The 19,968-nt window shown below is 34.9% G+C and overlaps 1 protein-coding gene across 3 annotated transcripts; it reads left to right on the forward strand.

Moving 5' to 3' along the window:
* Positions 1 to 2,979: 2,979 nt before the first annotated feature.
* On the forward strand, positions 2,980 to 12,542 carry LOC131150807 (guanine nucleotide-binding protein alpha-1 subunit). 3 transcript variants are annotated; one of them, XM_058101782.1, is made up of 14 exons: positions 2,980 to 3,382; positions 4,359 to 4,528; positions 4,686 to 4,758; positions 5,466 to 5,503; positions 5,596 to 5,685; positions 5,853 to 5,930; positions 6,161 to 6,268; positions 6,416 to 6,517; positions 8,344 to 8,399; positions 9,888 to 10,022; positions 10,779 to 10,872; positions 11,066 to 11,125; positions 11,211 to 11,290; positions 12,077 to 12,542. In XM_058101782.1, exons 2-14 carry the CDS (start codon positions 4,442 to 4,444, stop codon positions 12,252 to 12,254), a joined length of 1,179 nt encoding a protein of 392 aa, XP_057957765.1. In that variant the 5' UTR covers positions 2,980 to 3,382; positions 4,359 to 4,441; the 3' UTR covers positions 12,255 to 12,542. The 3 variants fall into 3 exon arrangements, with proteins under 3 accessions (XP_057957765.1, XP_057957766.1, XP_057957764.1); XM_058101783.1 differs by having other exon boundaries at positions 3,372 to 3,558; XM_058101781.1 differs by lacking the exon at positions 2,980 to 3,382 and adding an exon at positions 4,075 to 4,174.
* Positions 12,543 to 19,968: the final 7,426 nt, after the last annotated feature.

A 19,968-nucleotide genomic window follows, 5' to 3' on the forward strand; every position in this document is an offset into this window, starting at 1 on the left:
ATTATAAATATATTATTAATACTTTAACTAATTGTGTTAATGTGATGTAAGATAGAGACTGATTACAATAAAATAGATCTGATAGATATCATTTAATGAATTTAGAAAAGTTAATTATTTTTTTAGTTTATTTGAGGTTGATTGGTCCAAAGTATTTAATATGAGATTATATAACTTTTCTTGAGATTTGAATTCAAGATCTTCAATATGAAAATCTCAATTTACAAATTTTGATACAATTTTAGAGATTGAATTTTGATTTTTATAAATTTGAAAGAAATTTAATATAAATTTACCTGTCCTATTTTCTACATTTTCAAAATTTTTACAATTTTTCATCTCATTTAAATGAATAATTATTTTATGAACCAAATAAATTGTAATTGTTGGAATTGATGTGATCCCAAATGGGAGGTGAATTGAGTTTTAAAACTTTTCGTTTAATTTAAACTAAGTGTTGATTCACCAAATATCATATCACATTCAAAATATACACGTGTATGTAAAACAATTGAACAATGAATACATACATACATGAGTGCCGTAAATCTCATTTAAATTGAATGTGTGCATGCAAATAATTATAATTATAAATGAATAGACATATACATATGAAAATAAAAGTACGGAAATTAAATGAGATAAGGAGAGAGAAACACACGATATTTGTCATTAAGGTTCGGCCAAGTTAGCGTTCGTCCGCGCCTTGTGCATATCCCTCAAGGATTACACTAAATCTGCTCATTTAAACGGACGGAGTAGAAGCCGTTACAACCTCTCCTTACGGGACGAGATAAACTCCAACTCGATTATAAGGTTGAGCCAAGTTTGTCTCACTTACGGGACTAAGACTCCCCAGTTCAATTTTCGGATTGAACCGAACCGGTCTCACTTATAGGGCTAAGACTCCCAAACTCAATTAATGGGATGAACCCAACCAGTACATTAAAAACATTTTTGTACATATAAATATGTTTCTGAATACAAGTAGAAATGTACAACATTTAAACTCTAAAATGCACACTCCAATGATATAAAATGAAGCTCAATGGAATAAGAGTTTTTTTTTCCTCTCAAAATGATATTTTCAATCTTTCAAAATATGTATATGATAAACACTTAAGATTTAAACTTTATAAAATATTTTCTCTAAAAATATTTATCAACCAAATAAACGGGACAAACTAAAAAATTTACTCTAAAAATGATTTTCTAAAAATGTGAGTTTAAGTGAGAGCAAATGAACTTTGATATGAAAATGTATGCCCAAATTAAATACTCTCTTAAAAAATATTTCAAAGAAAGAATCAAAAAGAGTTTAGAGAGTATAAAGATTTTTACCCCAAAGAAAAGATTTTTGCAATGAAAATGTGTTTTGGGGGAACTTTAATTAGGATAAAATTAGAGAGCAAATTTGGCTAATCAAAGTAAATCTTGGTATTTATAGTTTTTCAGGAAATTTTGACCGTTAGGGACACGCTCGGTATTTTTAAAAATGTTTAATTAAAATTAAGACGTGATTAGCGCTAAAAAACTAACCCAACCCGAGAGGTTCGGTCGCCCAGTCTTTAAAGTCAGTCGCTCGAACACTCACAAAGAGTAAAAGTCAAATCATGGGTTCAGGTGATTGAATGCAAGTTTGAGTGGTTGAACCTAAGGCAATTTTTCAATCGTTCGTGACTTCGGGCTCCTGGTCCATGGTTTAGGTTGCCGAACTTCACTACTCAGTCGCTCAGGCCTATTTTGAACTACAAGTTCGGTCGCTCGTGGAAGTTGGAAAAAAGTCAAGATTATAGTTCGGTCGATTGTGGAAGATACGTTTATTTTTTGTTTGGTTGCTCGAGGCTCAATCAACTATTTGACTTTTTAGCCAACAGTGTGTTTGGTCAACCGAAGGCTATAACGCATATATTGGTCGGTCGCTCGAGACTTTTAATTAAGCCTAAAAACCTTTGGTTGACCGAAGTCACCTAAAACTGTTCAAAAATCTTTGTTTGAGTTTAGTTTTTATGAAAAAAGTTTTAGTTAAACTCTAGGTGCCGTAAGGTAAGTCTATGGTTCTGTCTGGGTATTCAATTCATATCATGTAGATGCATGCATTATTACAAACCAAAATATAAAAACCTAAATGCAATTTACAATTGAAATGAATAAATGTCTTCTTTCTTTTTTACTCTTCTGCGTGGAATTCGCTCAAAATATATAATCTTTAAGTCCATTAGGCTTCAATTTTCTCGTATCTTATGTTTGTACTGAAATGTAAATCTGTTGACACACTAAATGCACACATAAGATATAGATGCTTTGTCAGCATCAAAACAGGGATTGAACTCATCAATAAACTATTTCTTTTAAGTATTTTTCACAAAAAAAAAAAACAACAAAGTAAACACCAACCCCATATAAGATTTCAAAAGTCATTAATTATACATATTTAATTAATACTTCAACTAACTAATTAAAGTCGCGTCAGATAGAAATAGTTTATCATAAAGTACATCTGATTCGTTGTTACTCACAGTGACATCATTTAATGAATAAAAAAAATAATATTTTTTAACTTTATGACCGGTCCAAAGTACTTAATGAGAGCTAATACTATCTCACTTTAAATTTAAATTCAAGATTTTGAGTATTAAAATCTCAAATCTTCAAAACTTCAAAATTTTTGTTGTAGAACAATGCAAATTAATAGGAAGAATATTAAACTTAAATTTGTACAAATTTAAATAAAATATAATATAAAATTACACTTTAAAATTAAAAACAATTGTTTAATTTATATACTTGAAAAATAATATTATATAATGAGAATGGGCCCTATTCATCAACAATTCCTTTGAACCCATCTCAGAAGATTATTTGAGGCAGTGTCATGTTTCGAATTTGCAATCAGACCATATGCTATGGACCTCTCTCTCTCTCTCTCTCTCTCTCTCTCTCTCTCTCTATATATATATATATATATATATATATATATGGGGATTTCGATGTTTTTTACTTTGACCGAAAGAGGAGAGAAGGAGAAAGTGTGCAGCTTTCGTTCGGCGCTACTCAGCTCTTCTCTTCTCAGCTCTTCTCTACTGTCTTCCTTCTTCTTCTTCTTCTTCTGGATTTCAAGGATTAATGTCTTTAGCCTCATCGCCCGTCTCTATCTTCCTCTCTCTGCATACACACATGGAGTTCTGTTTGATCTTTTGTTGAATTCGCTCTCAAAAATATCTACAGTAAACTACAAACCTTTTTTTTTTGTTTTTCCTTTTTAGCTTTCCCACCCAAACCAGCCACAGTTCCCGAATCCGCCAAATCTAGCGACGTCCTTTGCACTCTCCGCCTCTCTCTCTCTCTCTCTCTCGCTTCTCCTCTCGCGAGCTCGGCCGAGGTAGGTTCTCCTCCTGCTCTGCATTTTCCCTTTTTTTTTTTTGTTGTTTTTCTCTTTGGAGATCTTTCGTATCGCTAAAATTCTTTCTTCTCTTTTTCTTTTCGTATTTTTTTTTTGAATTTTCCTGTGAGAGATCGCTTTGATTGATCCGGCGCTATTTGCAGGAGTAGATCGTTGTGAGTTTTCATTTATTATTATTATTATTATTATTATTATTATTATTATTATTATTATTTTGCTTTTTTGTTTTTGCAATTTCATTGGAGCATTTTGGTATTTGTTGCATGCGATGCAATGAATATCGCTGTTTTTTTTTTTCTTTTGTGAAAAATGACTAATATGAGCTATCTGCAAACGAATGCGAGCTCTGTAGATTACAAATTTTTTTCACGGAATTGATTCTTTTTTTTTATGATGGATTTCGAAAGCACGAGAAGTTATTTAATGATGGATAGAGAGAGAGGTAAATGCCTAAAGAAGTTAGCACAGTGTATTAAATAAATGCCATGTTTGGAGGCATTGAATTGTTCCTTATTTCAGTTATTTGTATTTATTGCCTTTGCAAATTGTAGCTTGGCTCTTATCTTTTCATTGAGATTGCCTCGGATTCTCGAGAAATTTCAGCTTTTTTTTTTTGTGGGAAAGCCGGAAAAGGGGGTTGGGGGGGGGGGGGGGGGGGGGAAGTTGGTCGCACTGGGTTATTAGATAATTTGCTAAACATAATAGGCGATGCACACTCGCGCCTCCCTCGTTTGGGTTTTCTGTAAATCACTAGTTCATCTCCTCAACAAGGTGAAAAGTGGGTCGATATATGGGTTGTTGGTCTTTCAGCTCATTTTTTGAGTTCACATCTGCAAAAAAGTTTTTGTCATTTGGATTAGTTGCTTTTGAACTGCAATTGTGCTTCTGCTCTTCTTCTGAGGGCGGATGCTGCTCCTTTGTGTTTCATGCTGACTGTTTATATCTTTGTTACTAGGAGAACCGAACCACATGAGTGAACTTTATCGAATGAAGCAATTACAATATTGAATACTCCCAGGCTTGGCTAGTGTGTGTTCTATGCTATGTACTGTACTTGAAGACATGGGCTTACTCTGCAGCAAAAATCGGCATTATAATGAAGCAGATGCTGAAGAGAATGCCCAGGTGAATTGTGCCTGATAATAATTAGTACTTCCTCATATGCTTTTATGGAGTGCCTATAAGGGATAATATGTACTATGTAGATTCTATATTTCAGTTGCGCTATTGTTAACTGACAGTTTTTACCATTCAACTTGCTTGTTAATAATTACTTTTTCAGACAGTTGAAATTGATAGGCGGATTGAGCTGGAAACAAAGGCAGAAAAGCATATCCAGAAACTTCTACTTCTTGGTATATATTACGTGGCCATGTTTCTTATTAAATTATTTGTTCTATTTTTTTTTTTTTTTTGTCATTTCAATCTTTTGAACAGTCAAGTTGCATAAGCTTGGCTCTCATTCTGATTTACTTAACTGTTGAAGCTTGGAAAGGTTGTAATATGATAATTAAAGGCAGAATGATATCCTCACATGTGATTTTCATTGTGTTTTCTAGGATTCAAGGAAGAAAACGTTATCATTCTATAGAAAAATTGCCGGCATTTTATTGAAAATCTTGTATTCTTTGTTGAGAGCTTAGCTTTTGCTGTTTCCAAGCCAGTTTTCATGAGAAGTAGTTGAATTTTTTCTCTCATGTGATCTTTATTTTTGGCCAGTACAAATATTTGGATCATATTTATTTTCCATTGATAAAGGAAAATGGTATTTTAGGGTAAATGTCTTAAAAGTACAATTCTCATTTGCTTGGAAAAACCTATGCACGTAATATCTACTTTGTAGAGTGAGTTTAAATGAATTATTCAGATTGTTTATCTTTCATTGGTTCCCTGAGATTCTATATGCAGCTATATATATATATATATATATATATATATATATATACTTTGCTTCCATTTTCCTTTTGTTCTTTTAAATGCATGCATGCATGCCTTTTCACTTTTAAGTATTTATTGATTATTATGGTTGCTTTATAGTTTTTTTAATCAATGTTTTTTTTAGGTGCTGGTGAATCAGGGAAATCAACAATTTTTAAGCAGGCAAGATGTAGTCACAGTCCTCTACCAAACTACTTCGTGTATATGTTTCCATGTTTGCTTGATTTAATTAATATGCACAATTTGCGTTGCAGATAAAACTTTTGTTTCAAACTGGCTTTGATGATGCAGAACTAAAGAGTTATATCTCAGTCGTACATGCGAATGTTTACCAGACAATAAAAGTATGGAATATTTGAAAGGGTGTGTTGGTTGTTTCCCCTTTAAAAAATAGATGGAATATATTTCCTGCTTAATATAATTGTCATCAAATGAGTTGAAATATTTTCCTTCAAAGATGAGATAGAGTTGTAATTCTTTTATTTGAAGATTTGTGATTGCTATTGGACAGATATTGTATGATGGGTCAAAGGAATTGGCTCAAAATGAGATGGATTCCTCGAAGTATGTCTTATCCATTGAAAATAAGGTTTGGGTCACTATTTCATTGTCTGCAAGCTATCCAATTTTAAACTAGCTATACAAATTAAGGCTTTGACTTTCAAATTAATCTATCATTTCATTGTCTGCGAACCATTTAGTCACCCTATAGCTTTTACTGCTGAAAAATTGAAGATCTCCTGTTTGCTCAATTGTGCACTGGGAGAAAGAGGTGGGGGGGTTCTAAATTTATGAAATGATAATTACATTTTATATCAGGAGATAGGAGAGAAACTATCAGAAATTGGAGCCAGGTTGGATTATCCATGTCTCACCAAGGAACTGGCGCAGGATATAGAAACCGTGTGGAAAGATAATGCAATTCAGGTAGATTCTGCTTCATGTAGATGATACAGCTGATTACTGCACGCTTCTCTCTTTGATGTACACTCAGTTTGTCAGTATTTTTTTATGGCCATGCTTGAAATTTTGCTAAGGTAGCATTCCCAGCATTTAATTTTGCTATACATGTAGGAAACATATTCTCGTGGTAATGAGTTCCAAGTACCTGACTGTGCCCAGTATTTCATGGAAAATTTGCAAAGATTGGCCAACTCAAGTTATGTTCCAACAAAGGTATCTATAATTTATGATTCCCCTTTTTTTAATTTCCTTGATATGCGTACCAGAAAATTATATATTTCTTCTTTTATAATCATGACATTGGGGCTTGTGAAGTAAAGGAATCAGGAATCAAGAATGTCCTCAATTTGTCTGGGTAGAAAAGAAATTTCATTAATTTAGCTGAGATCTACCATCAGGAAGTGTTGCCTTATGTAAATCCTCATACATAAGCCTACAAACTGGGGGAAATTAATTAATTATTTCCACAAGGCCAACAGAGCATGAAAAAGAAAAGGTTGATCCAGGCCAGTGTTTTGAAAGGCATATGTGTAAGGTGAGGCATTTTAACCCTTAAGAGGCAGGGCATATGCTTTTTGAGAATTTATTTTTTAGATAAACATATGTAAATTAATTACATTCATTTTAAGAATAGAGAAAAAAAATTAAGAAACTCACAAACAAAATGTAAAATATATGTCATTTGTAAACTACTAGTTGACGATTAAAAAATTGCTAACTTGAATTCATTATGTATATCATGGAAAGACAACTATTATATTACAATATTGAGGTTGTTTTCAAGATATAAGATACAATTCTCAATTATTTTGGGAATGGTGGAGCTAAAGAGTTTTAGAAATCAACTCATATTATGACATTCCTTCTATATAAACATGTTAAAATTTTATAGCCATATATAATTTGAGAATCACAAACCCAAAAGGCATAAGCCTCAATTAAGAAGTCACAAAAGGCATCTATTTTGTACCAATGCGTAAGGCTCAACATGTAATGCGTTAGCTTTTTTGGAATTTGATATTTTAGATTGAGCCTGAAGGCTATTTGGCATGCCTTGCCTGGAGGCGAGCCTTGATTGAGCTTTTTAAAACATTGACCCAGGTCTATATAGCATTATTGGATATAGCTATATGTATATACGTTACTTGCTCTCAAGGTCAATGTGCTATAACTATTATCCTCAACTTGTACTAAAAACTTAAAACATTTTTAAATATTTTATGCTTTTGTGGAGTATCCAGTTAGCAGCTTGATTCTAAGCTTATTTTTGTTCCTTTGGTAGTATTGATCTGCCATTGTGGTATTTGCAACTTTTGTTGTGTCCCCAACCAACCATCTGTGTGTTCAAAAGGAAATAACACTCGTTATATGTTTCAACGTTGTTTGCCCACCTCTTTTGTGTTGGCCCTTGCTCTATGCTGTTTCTAATGCTTATGCTTATTTGATTGGATTAACTTCTCTTATATAAAAATACAGAAGCATTCACCTTTTTCCTAGCAATAAACTTGACATGTGATTCTGATGGCAACATTTATAGTTGATCTAATATTAGAATTTATGATTGGGCATGAAATCATGTCCAGAGAGCTTCAATCATCTTCACTTTTTTTCTTTTTTTTTTGAAAATAGTATCATTTTATCTTTGGCCTGCATCATTTTTAGCTGTTTGATTTGTTTGTGTGCAGTACCAATTGGTAAATGGCACATATTTTTGTATTGCTGTCATGCTGAGTGTACAAAAACTTCCGAGCACCACCTATCGTTTTCTTCCTTTGGGTTATAATCAGTGGGGAGGGCCAAAAAACGAGAGAGAGAGAGAGAGAGAGAGAGAGAGAGAGAGAGAGGATAACACCCTGCAGTGCACAAGGTTCCCATGACAGCAGGGGCCTGCAGACAGCAAGATGTACGCAGGGTTACGCCCATTCCTGTAGGGGCCATTTCCATGATTTGGAGGGTGACAAAACAATGGAATAGTTTTACATATGTTGTCAGAGCTGTAGCTCTTCCCACTAATTTCTTTGTGTCTTTTGGTATTGCAGGAGGATGTTCTGTACGCAAGAGTTCGGACAACTGGTGTTGTAGAAATCCAGTTCAGGTGAATATTATGTTTTTCTATAATTTCCATTATTTCAATATATACTTTTTTCTGTGTGGGTTCATTGCCTCATCCTCCTGTTCAAAAGCAGCTATATCTTAACAATGACATGCATGCCCCATCATTTTCCATCTAGCTGTAAAAACAGTCATTACATGCAATGTTGTTGAACTGTTTGTATCAAGCATGACATATGATTGAAGTGTTCAAAACCATAAATTTTTTTCTTGTATGTGGTGGAAATATTCAGCTCTCTCTCTTCCCCCCCTCCCTGTTATTGTTTGCTTCTCTCATGGAAGGAGATATCACTCATTTTCTCTTCGTATTATGTATTAGACTATGGTGTTGAGTTTCCAAGATTCTACCATAATCATAATGTTCTTAACAAGCATGCATCAATAAAATTTGTTCTTTAAGAAACAAACATGCATTTGAATGGAATGGTGCCCATAAAATATGAAGGAATTCACTTTTCCACAGTTGGTTATTGAGTTAAGAATATAAAATATATAGCAAATCAGTGAATGAAAATTTCATTTTACACATTATTACCATTTGCTTTAAAATTTTTTTAATCACATTAGAAGAAATTGCCATTTTAAATATTATTTGATATAAAGAGAAAGTAGAATGGAAAATGGATTTCCTTCTCATTTTCCTTTTGTTTCCTTTCCTCAAACAAAATGTTTGATCCAAACATAGCCTAAAAGTTGCCCCTCTAATATGACTGAAGAAAATTCCTTAGTCTACAACTAATGTAAAATCTCTTAAAAATCAGTGATGCTGACACTTAGACATGCTCCTGCATCTGACACATACCTGAGTCTGAGCAACATAGCATACTGTCAATTATTTGACTCAAGATAACATTAGTTTCAAGTCTCTGGGTTTGGCTAGCACAATCAAGGCCCATTGAGGACTATCTAGCCTTGTGCCCTCAACTGGGAATAATTCAGCCCCACTCATGTACGGTCTTTAAGGTCCATGACCTAGCCATCACAAGCTTCTTGGGTAAGTTCTTCTCGTCTTATTCTTTACTGGTATGACTTAACTTTTAACTAATGCATTTACAATTTTTTTTTTTCAATACGGTCTTATCTTTCCACTCTGTTTATATCAATACACTCATTTTAGCAATTCTTGTTAAACAAAATACCTTCCTAAAGTTGTACGCAGTGATATTTTTTCTTGTGTATGAACTTCCACAAACTTAGTATGGTATGTATTTAATTGTTAGTGATGCTAATTGAATGATGGTATGGTCCTTAAGGGGACGCCCCAATGGGTTGGGCATGGAGCATTCATGTTAGAGGTCCCACATTCCAACCTTGGGAAGTGACAGAGGGATTTGGGATGGGGTATGGGCTACCACTAAATTGTGTGGCTCAGGCCTTGTGTGCTTCCCAATGGACCCACAAAGAAAAATGCTATTTACATGTATCATCTGGACATAAACCATGCTTTTCTCATTTCTATCTATTTTTGCAGCCCGGTTGGAGAGAATAAAAAAAGTGGTGAAGTATATAGACTCTTTGATGTAGGAGGCCAAAGAAACGAGAGAAGGAAGTGGATCCATCTGTTTGAGGGCGTTTCTGCTGTAATTTTTTGTGCTGCTATTAGCGAGTAAGGTCACCATTGCTTTTATTCACCACCTACAATATCTAGTTTATGTGTTGGCACTTGTGAATTTTAACCTAGTATCATGAATTCAACCTTTGGTATTTCATTCATGCACCTGATCATTGTTGTTACAACTGCTGGTGGGGTGTCTTTTTTTGTTTTTTGTTTTTGTTTTTTTTCTTTCCTCTCTCTCTCTCTCTCTCTCTCTCTCTCTTCCTTAGGTGGTGGGAGTCCTGGGGTGCATGGTTCCTGTGGGGTAAGGAAAAGGTTTGACCAAACAAAAAAAGTCAATGCCCAAATTATGGTCCCATTGCATTTTTTGATGAGGTGGCTTTCAAGTCTCAAGCTCAAACTTGTGCACTTCCACTTAACAGTCTAAGCATCTAGCCAGTTTAGCCAAATGAAGGTTTCTTTGGCCTGTAGCTTTGGCAGTAATACGTGCTAATAATTGTTATAGTTCATGTTCTTCTTGTTAGGCCAGCAAAGTTTTCTTTGAGGTTGTGTTTGGGAGCATGGATTTCTTGCTTTGGATTTAGATTTGTGTGGATTTGGACAAACTCAATACAATTTTCTGCTGCGTTTTGTCCAAATCTAAGGTCTGACTTTGAAGCTCCAAACACAAAGTGAAGGAATTTCAGGTTGCACACTGATTGGGGCAAATTGCTAGTCTTTTCTTTTTGTCACGAAGAGTAGAGCACTTTCAACTGCCATCAAAATGCATGCAGGATAAATATATTTGAATTGATGATTATTTTGCAGGTACGATCAAACTCTCTTTGAGGATGAAAACAAGAACCGAATTATGGAGACTAAAGAACTCTTTGACTGGGTCCTGAAGCAACCATGTTTTGAGGTTTTCTTTGAAGACACTTCTTTTATGAACCTTCAATTATTATTTTATGGTTGTGGAGATATTTTTTGAAGTCCCATCCCTTCCTTTTTCTTCACCTTTTTGTTTCTTCATTCTCATGTCACTTCTGCCAAAAAAATTTATTTTATATTGCTGGGGTTTCTTTAACAACTTATGTCCTCTTTCTCCTTAGCAGAAAACATCCTTCATGCTGTTTTTAAACAAGTTTGATATATTTGAGAAGAAGGTTCTTAAGGTAAGAACTAATCTGACTGGCCATCTTCTCATAGTTGAAAATTAATGTGTATCTTATTTGATGTCTATATTACATTTATTTGTAGGTACCATTGACTGTTTGTGAGTGGTTCAAAGATTACCAACCTGTTTCTACAGGAAAACAGGAGATTGAACACGCGTATGAGTAAGCATCTTTTTGCTTCCACTTCTTTGTCTTTTGAAGAGGTTCAAAAAAAAAAAAAAAAAAAAAAGAAGGGAAAATGGGAGGCACGCTGTGCAGCATTAGCGAAAAGAAGTCTGCTGTTATTATTAGTTTTTTAAATTAGAAAAGAGTGATATTGAAGCAGTAATTCGTTAAGCAATATGTAGGATCTAGGGGGTAGAACATTTTCCCCCATGGTCATTGTTATCTACAAGTTCCCCCAAAGGGGCAGCCAAATTAAAACCTATCCTGAAACCCCCTCTGTCCAAAATCCTCCTAACCTCCTTCACCCTCCGTCTGAGGAATTCAAACCCTAACTTTGCATAGGGAGCCTGAGCAATGAACCATTGGGGCTCAAGACTCAGGTTAGACGTTCTTAAGTAAGAAGAAAAGGTAAGCGCTTATTTAGTTGCGGAAAATAGTTTTCATTTTAAATTTTTAGTTTTTCAAGAAATTACAAGAATGTCGCCTTGTGTTACAGTTTTCCAGCATTTTAATTTTCAGCCTTTCAATTCAAGCTCTGGTAGTTGGAAATGAGGTGGCATTTTTTTGCAACTTTTTGGAAATTTAAAAATGAAAGTTAAATTATTTTCCACAAGTGAATAGGCCCTATTACTTTTCAATGCTTGTCAGGCTTTTGTTTGGTGGCCGAAGTATCTTCTCAGCCTCTGAAAAGTTTGTACATATGTATCTAGCATTTAGATTGTAGAATTTTCAAGTTTTGTCAATATCTGCTGATGCATGGACGGTGGGAAACTTCGCATCCAGGTTTGTGAAGAAGAAATTTGAGGAGTTGTATTTTCAGAGCATTGCCCCTGATCGTGTGGACCGGGTTTTTAAGATCTATCGAACGACTGCTCTTGATCAGAAGCTTGTGAAGAAGACTTTCAAATTGGTGGACGAGACCTTGAGAAGGAGAAATCTTTTTGAGGCGGGGTTGTTGTGATTGCGAAGGGAAATCTCTGAGAAAATGTTGATGTTTTTTCAGAGCTCTCAATCAAGATCCGGGAAAAAGAGGTTGCAAACCATATTAGTCGACTGCTGCCGGCAAGTCATATTCCACAGGTTAAAGGTTTTTGAATCCCCATTTGTTTCTACTATTTAATTGAAAGAAGATTTTGTCTTTGTTTTTTCTCTATTGCACGGTACATCATAGAACTTTGTATTCCTTTTTAAATGGTTCCTTGTCTATAATTATTGCTATCAAATGGTTCCTTTGATGGGGAGTGGCTCATTTGTATTTTCTTTTGAGCTTGAGAAGATTTATTTTTTCCCTTGGGCTGATGAGGACACTTCCTAGAAGGCCAGAACCATTGTTGCTTTTGTCTCTGTGCCCCACATTGGGCCGGCAATAGATTGGTGCAAAAAACTTGGGTCGGGTCTATGCTGCCGAACCTTTTGTTTTTATATGCATGTCTCATATTGCTACTAACCAAATTGTTTTATGGAATGTAAATGACAAGCAATTAATTTGATACATTAATTTTGTTTCTTTTTCTTCTTTGTTGGCCAAAGCAAAGGAAGTAAATCCTAAACCTCAAACCTTAAATTGTAAACTATAAATTTTAAAATCTTGAATCTTAAACCTTAAACCATAATTATTATTTATTATTAGGGCAAAAGAAACTAATTTCCTCCGGGATTTGGTAAAAATATGGGGATCTATCCGAGGTTTTAAAGTTTTCATTGATTTCTTCTAAGATTTCAAAACTATCATGGGTTTTTTTTTGAGGTTTGTTAAAAAGAAATAAATATTTTTCAAAATATTTGTCTTCTTGTAAAATATGAGAGACCCTTTGTATCTTTTTGATAAATTCGAGGAGGGGAGGTCATAGGATTTCCTGAAACCTTAGAAAATATTTTTGGAATTTTTGAATTTAGTGATTTTTTGTCAAATTTTAAGGTAAGTCGGTGTCTTTTATCCTGATTGGTAGTTCGTTCCATATGTAAAAGAGCAAAACTTATTTTAATAAAGAAAATGTTCTTCGCATTTGGTTTGGGATTGGAATGGGGTAGGTGGCAATGATTTTTTTGCACCAAATACTAAGTAAGAGTCCAAACTAACATATTTTTGGTTTGCCAACTTTAATATTGAAAGAGATAGATAGTGACATGAAATGAATGAACTTTTGGTGAACCCAAAAAAATATGGAATTTTGGGATGCTTCATTTAATACTTATTTATATATTTAAAGTGGGAAATTTCATGGATATATAAAACCTCAATTTAATAATAATGTACAATTTTAAACTTCAAATTATTGATCGAACTAATCCAACTTACCAATATTTGATTACAATTACGATTTTGTTAGTTTGCATTTTTTGTTGCATTTTGTGACTGCTCCAAATTGCAAAATGAATCAGCAGGGACATGAAAAGCAAAATAAAAAAAAACAAAATTAAGAAGCAAAATAAGCAAAATAATGACTTCTAATGATTTCTTGGAATTTGAGGAGTCATAATTTTGATAAGTTATGAATGTTAATTAATTACTTGATGAAAGTGATTAGTATATAAAGGTGGTTGGCGCTGGTCTTATCTCATCCTAGGAAGCTTGTGCTATTTTTCCATCAAATTAAGAAAAGCACAAGGAAATGTACGGTTGTGAGATAGAAACACAGCCCAATGATATTCACTTGAAAGCATAGATCAAGGTATGAGTTTCTTATTTGTTGTATAAAATTATGAGTTTCGAAGATCCAATGATTAAATCATGTTTATATTTGTTAGACCAAATAGTTAAAGGTCTTTCACTCCTACTATGTTTTGATGTTATCAACTCATTAGCTGCTCTCAAGGTCACTAACGTTTCTCTAAGATATGTTTCAGGTATACAGAATGACATTTGAACCAACAAGCAGTCAAAACAACTCATGTCATGACCAGAAGCATAAGTCTCTCAAAGCATTCATGAACAATACAACAAATGTTCAAAAGTCATCTGAAAAATGAGTGTGTAAAATAAGAGAGATATCATCTTGTAAATATCTTGTACATAAAGTGAAACTCAATACTAAGAGCAAGAAAGGGGCATATCACACACACACAACAAAATACTAGTAAAGTCATTTTTAAGTATATAAAGAAACCCTCAAACGAACAAGAACCTTCTTAGAAACTTAAAAGGACAAAAATTTAAGAAGGAGGATCTCGTCGACTAACACAGGGCTTCGTCGACGAGTTTAGTAAAAACTTCGTCGACGAACACAGGTTCTCTTCGACGAAAAGATATCGAGAGGCATCTAAATTTAGAACCACAACTCGTCGACGAACATAAGACGTCGTCGACGAATTACACAAAGGACTCGTCGACAAACACAGGGTCTCGTCGACGAAAATATACCGAGAAGTACCTAAATTCAGAACCAGCAACTCATCGACGAACACAGGGCTTTGTCGATGAAATTGTTGAAGAGCTCGTCGACGAACATAGGGCTTCGTCGACGAAAGTTGGGTGGCAGCGAACATTAAATGCTGCGAATGGCTATTTTTAAATCTTGTCTTACATTCATAAATGCCCAACGGCTCTCCAGTGTTGCCCTCGCCCATTCAATGTATAAATAGGAGTAAATGGCATTTTACTTAATACCTAGAGAAATCATATTGAAAGAAGAACATTCATTGGTGTTGTCATCTTTAGGGTTTACTTACAAACTCACTTCCCCTCTTCTTGCTACTCTTAGTACTGCATTCACTCTATTGACAGAGGATCTTGAGTAAGAATTTTATTGGTTTAACTACATCGAGGGAGTATTCAAGCTTACATTTAATCTTCATCTACCTTCTTGTAAACAAAGGCTCTTTGTGGGCTGTTTTTGGTGTCTCTAAGTGAGCACCTTGTTGAAACTCTTTGTGAGCTGGTGTGTATTGGCTTCTCCGCCCTAAGGAGGATTTTAGTGGATTTTGGGAATCCTTGAGTTGGTGTCAAGGCATGGACGTAGGCGGGGTGCCGAACCACGTAAATATCAATGTGTTAAGCTTTTCTTCTCTCTTATCTTATTTATATTGTTATTGTGATTTGCTACATTTCCTTTTACACAACAATTTTATGCACTTGCTCTTGGTAAGATTTCTGTGTTTGTAGAAAGTAATCACATCACGGAAGAAAGTCTATTCATCCCCCGTCTAGACATACTACCAGGCCAACAAGTGGTATCAGAGCACCAGTCGCTGAAATTCAGAGTAACATCTAGGCGAAAAGATCAACATGGTAGATATGTTTGCCCAAGGTCAGTCCGTGGACCGCCCTCCCAAGTTTTGTGGGATTAACTACCCAACATGGAAGGATTGAATGTCCATTTTCATCCAAGCCTATGACTACCGTATGTGGAATGTCATCACTGAAGGAGACTACACCTTCAAAAACGAAGACGGCGATGACATACCCATTGGGAAACTTCCTGAGGCAGATGCAAGGTTGGCGTAGCTTAACTTTAAAACCAAGAATTTCCTATACTGCGCCATAAGTGATGAAGAATACAACCGGATATGTGGTTGCAACACGGCTAAGGAAATATGGGAAAAACTTCAGGTAACATATGAAGGAACTACTCAGGTAAAGAGATCTAAAATTTATATGCTTGTAAAAGAATATGAAATGTTCAAAATGGAAGAAAGTGAAATAATCACAGCTATGTTCACACGATTCACACACATCACTAATGGACTAAAAGCTCTCGGTAGAGAGTACTCTATGGAAGATAATGGGTAGAAGGTTCTTCGTTCTCTACCGACATCTTGGCATGCAAAATCCACAGCAATTGAAGAAGCCAAGGACCTCTCAAAGGTCACACTTGACGAACTAATTGGGTCTCTCATGAAATCAAGAAGAAAAATGCTGCTGCTGAAGCTGAAGCACCCAAGAAAGCTATCGGAATTGCTCTAAAAGCAGGAAAGCAAAAAGAGATCATAGAAGAAGAGGAGAATGATGATGACAACGAAGTTGCCTTACTAACCAGAAGATTCAGAAACTTTCTAATGAACAAACAAAATGGCAAACCAAAGGAGAAAGGAGAATCGAGCATTAGATGCTACAATTGCAAAAAGATCGGGCACTGCATGGCCGATTGCCCTCTCTTCAAAAACAAAAACAACAATCAACAAGGAGACAAGAAGAGATTCAAAGCAATGAACGCAACTGAATGGGATGAACTAGATGGAACCTCAACTGACGAAGAAGTTGAAGAAGAAATCGCTTATTTCTGCCTCATGGCGGACGAATTAAGTGAGGTAAGTTCCGATGACGAATATCTCCCTTCATATGAGGAATTAGAAGAAAACTGTAGAAAACTCTATGTTGAACTAAAAGCATCTAAAAGGAAAATCAAACTTTTAGAAGAAAACTATTCAAAATGCAAACAAAAACAGATTTGCTCGTGTGATACCTTGAAAGCTGAAAATGTAACGACCTGCTCCTTTTTCACATATATTTTTTTTTTTATAAATAAATTATCATCACATCATACATTCCAACTCAGCAGGTCACAATCCACCTGGGCCCGTGGGCACCAGGGATATAACAAAACATACAGCAGAAGCCTACGCAGCAGAAAGTATAAAATCATATACATCTCATCATAATGTGCATAACACATACTAGAGTCACTACAATTACTATCTCACAGTATATACATCTCAAAAATGAAATCTATGGACAATCCCCACAAAACCTAACTGTCCCTACCAAAAACTTACCCTTCCAAAGAGGGCAAACAACTAATCTAGATCAGCGGGGCTTTTCCCGCTCTCCTATCAGGGGCTCCTAAAAAATGTATAAGATTTAGGGGTGAGATGCCTCTCAGTAAGGGAAATAAACTAATACCAGTGTGTGGCAACATGAGTATTCTGTGTTCTACATATACCATACATAACATATTCAATACTGTTTATCAAATCTGGGAAAACATATGCATATCAAAACATGGCAGAACATACTGCATTTTCATAAACATTTCTCATCTCATATCATAATAATAATAACATAAAAACAATCCTGGTAGGTTAGCTGGCTGTTGTCATGTATTACCCCCACATGACTGGGTTGTGTCCCCGAAGGCGGGACCTGACAATGGTTGGCCGACCACTGCCAAGTCAAACAGTAGTCTGTAGGTCCGATGGGTCTACCCAGACTGGTCCGTACACCAGGGGCGATAACAGCACACTTCTTGAAAATAACCACATCGACCATCCAATCTCACACCACTCCGTACAGCGGCGTTAACAGATATATCATGATCACGAGGACCATGGACATATAGCAACGGTACCGTGCAAGTGCTAGCGTAGACCAAGCCAATCAGGTTCTGATATCATATACATATACTAAAACCGTGATACATAAATATCTCATATTATTTATTTTCACATCAATCATAACATTTCACATATATACGTGTATCATAAAAATCATCGGCCCGTACGCCGGTATTACACATTTTAACATAGCACGGCCCGTACGCCGGCAAATCACATAGCACAGCCCGTACGCTGGCAAATCACATAGCACGGCCCGTACGCCGGCAAATCTCATCCACATAGCACGGCCCATACGCCGGCAAATCACATATACATATAAAAATATCTCGACCCGTACGCCGATTTTCCATCATAGAAATCCATATCGTTCCCATTCCAAAAAAAACAGTATTTCACAACATTTTTATACTCATGCCACACTAAACAAATTTTCTACGTATTCAACATATCATCATTTAAACAGTATTTTCCAAATATAAATCATATATATAAATATATTTATTTTTCCTGAAACCAGATGCTATATATATATATATATATACATACATTTTCTCAAAACAAAACTAGTTTAGTTTATCCTCTTACCTGATTCCTGAAAAGCCCCTAAGAAAATCTTCCCCGTACCCACAAGGTTCTCAACTCACTACCCTGAAAATGAAAACTCGCAGAATTAAAGTTTAGTATTTTCGTACGTACAACATTTTCTATAGCTACCACTAAGTCAAATTCGACTTAAAAAGTCTTACCTCAACTTAGGGATGATTGCCAACGTTCCCAATCAATATCCTGGAACTGAAAATTTTCAGTATTAAAGTTCAGTATTTTTACGCGTATATTACTTTCTTCAACTGTCAAAAATCCAAATATTGAATATAAAGCCTTACCTTCGATTTGGGATGAAATCCAACTTCTTTTTCCTGACGATCCGTTCCGGCAGACTTGTAGAGAACTTTGCCAAGAGCGTCGTGGTGGTTTCGATTTGTCGATCCGGCGTAAAACTAGCCCGGAATCGAAGAGAGAGAGAGTCGTAGGAGAGAGAGAGGAGAGAGAGAGAGCACTTCCAAAAGAAAATCCAAGTAAGCTTCTTAAAGAAGCTTTCCACTTTCTATATATATATATATATACCTTTAACCTTTATATTAAATACATATCATAATAACTTACTTATATATATATATATATATATATATATATATATATACACACACACACACACACACACACACATATATATACATGCTTCAATATATATTCCTTATCATACTATTCATTTTACTTGTTAATTTAATTAATTTATTTTATTTTATTATGTTATTATTATATATATTTTTAAAATTTTTTTTTTCCCGGTTACTACAGAAAATGCATCTTCTAATCTTGAAAAAGAAGAGCTTTCTAAAGAATACTCAAAATACAAAGAGTCCTCTCAAAAAGAAATTGAAAGCTTGAAAAGTCAAGTAATTGAATTTCTTCAAGAAAACTCTTCATTGAAAAAGAAAGTGGAGGATCAAAGCAATACCATATATAAATTTACAAATGGAAAGGAAAATTTCGATAGATTACTTGGAGCCCAAAGATTTGGAATTTTCAAAGAAGGTTTAGGATACGGCCTATCATCTTCCGAGTCAATAGGATTTGCAAACCTCTATGCTAAAAGGAGCTCTGTATCAAAGAAAGGTTTTGCACCTAAACTAAATCCCTACACACAAATCAAGTCTGTTTATATTGTGAGAAAAAGGGACATGTACGATTTACTTGCCCCTTCAGGGGAAATAGAGGAAAAAATATGAACTACAAATGGGTGATTAAAAACACTAACCCAATAGGACCTAAGAAAATATGGGTACCAAAACAAGTTACTTAATGTTATGTGCAGGTGTGCTTAAAGAGCAACTTCGTAAAGAACAAATGGTTTCTAGACAGTGGATGCTCAAGACACATGACGGGAGACGCAAACAAATTCCTCTCCCTCTCATACAAAAAAGAAGGGCTAGTCACATTTGGAGATAACGCCAAAGGAAGAATCATCGGTAAAGGTAAAATAGGTAATTCTTCCCTAGCTATTGAAAATGTTGCTCTAGTTGACACTCTCAAACATAATCTGCTAAGTGTTAGTCAACTTTGTGATAAAGGGTTGAATATCATTTTTCAATCCAAAAAATGTTTAATAAATGATCTAAATGGAAATACAATTCTCATAGGAAAACGTGAGTCCAACATATATACAATTGAATTTGAAGAAATCACAAGTTGTAACATTAAATGTTTAGCTGTGACAAATGAAAATTGTTGGCTATGGCATAGGAGACTAGGTCATGCAAGCATGGATCTTCTTCATAATCTTTCATCCAAGGATCTAGTAAACGGTCTACCAAAAGACAACTATGTGAAAGACAAAATAT

This window comes from Malania oleifera, chromosome 3 (genome assembly GCF_029873635.1).
Source record: "Malania oleifera isolate guangnan ecotype guangnan chromosome 3, ASM2987363v1, whole genome shotgun sequence".
Lineage (NCBI taxonomy): Eukaryota > Viridiplantae > Streptophyta > Magnoliopsida > Santalales > Ximeniaceae > Malania > Malania oleifera.

Bases quoted from the DNA above. Each gene is read 5' to 3' on its own strand.
- LOC131150807 (XM_058101782.1), top strand. From the start codon at position 4,442: ATGCTATGTACTGTACTTGAAGACATGGGCTTACTCTGCAGCAAAAAT. The intron at 6,518-8,343 runs GTATCTATAATT...TTGGTATTGCAG, and splicing joins CAAGTTATGTTCCAACAAAG to GAGGATGTTCTGTACGCAAG. The intron at 10,873-11,065 runs GTTTTCTTTGAA...TCTCCTTAGCAG, and splicing joins TGAAGCAACCATGTTTTGAG to AAAACATCCTTCATGCTGTT.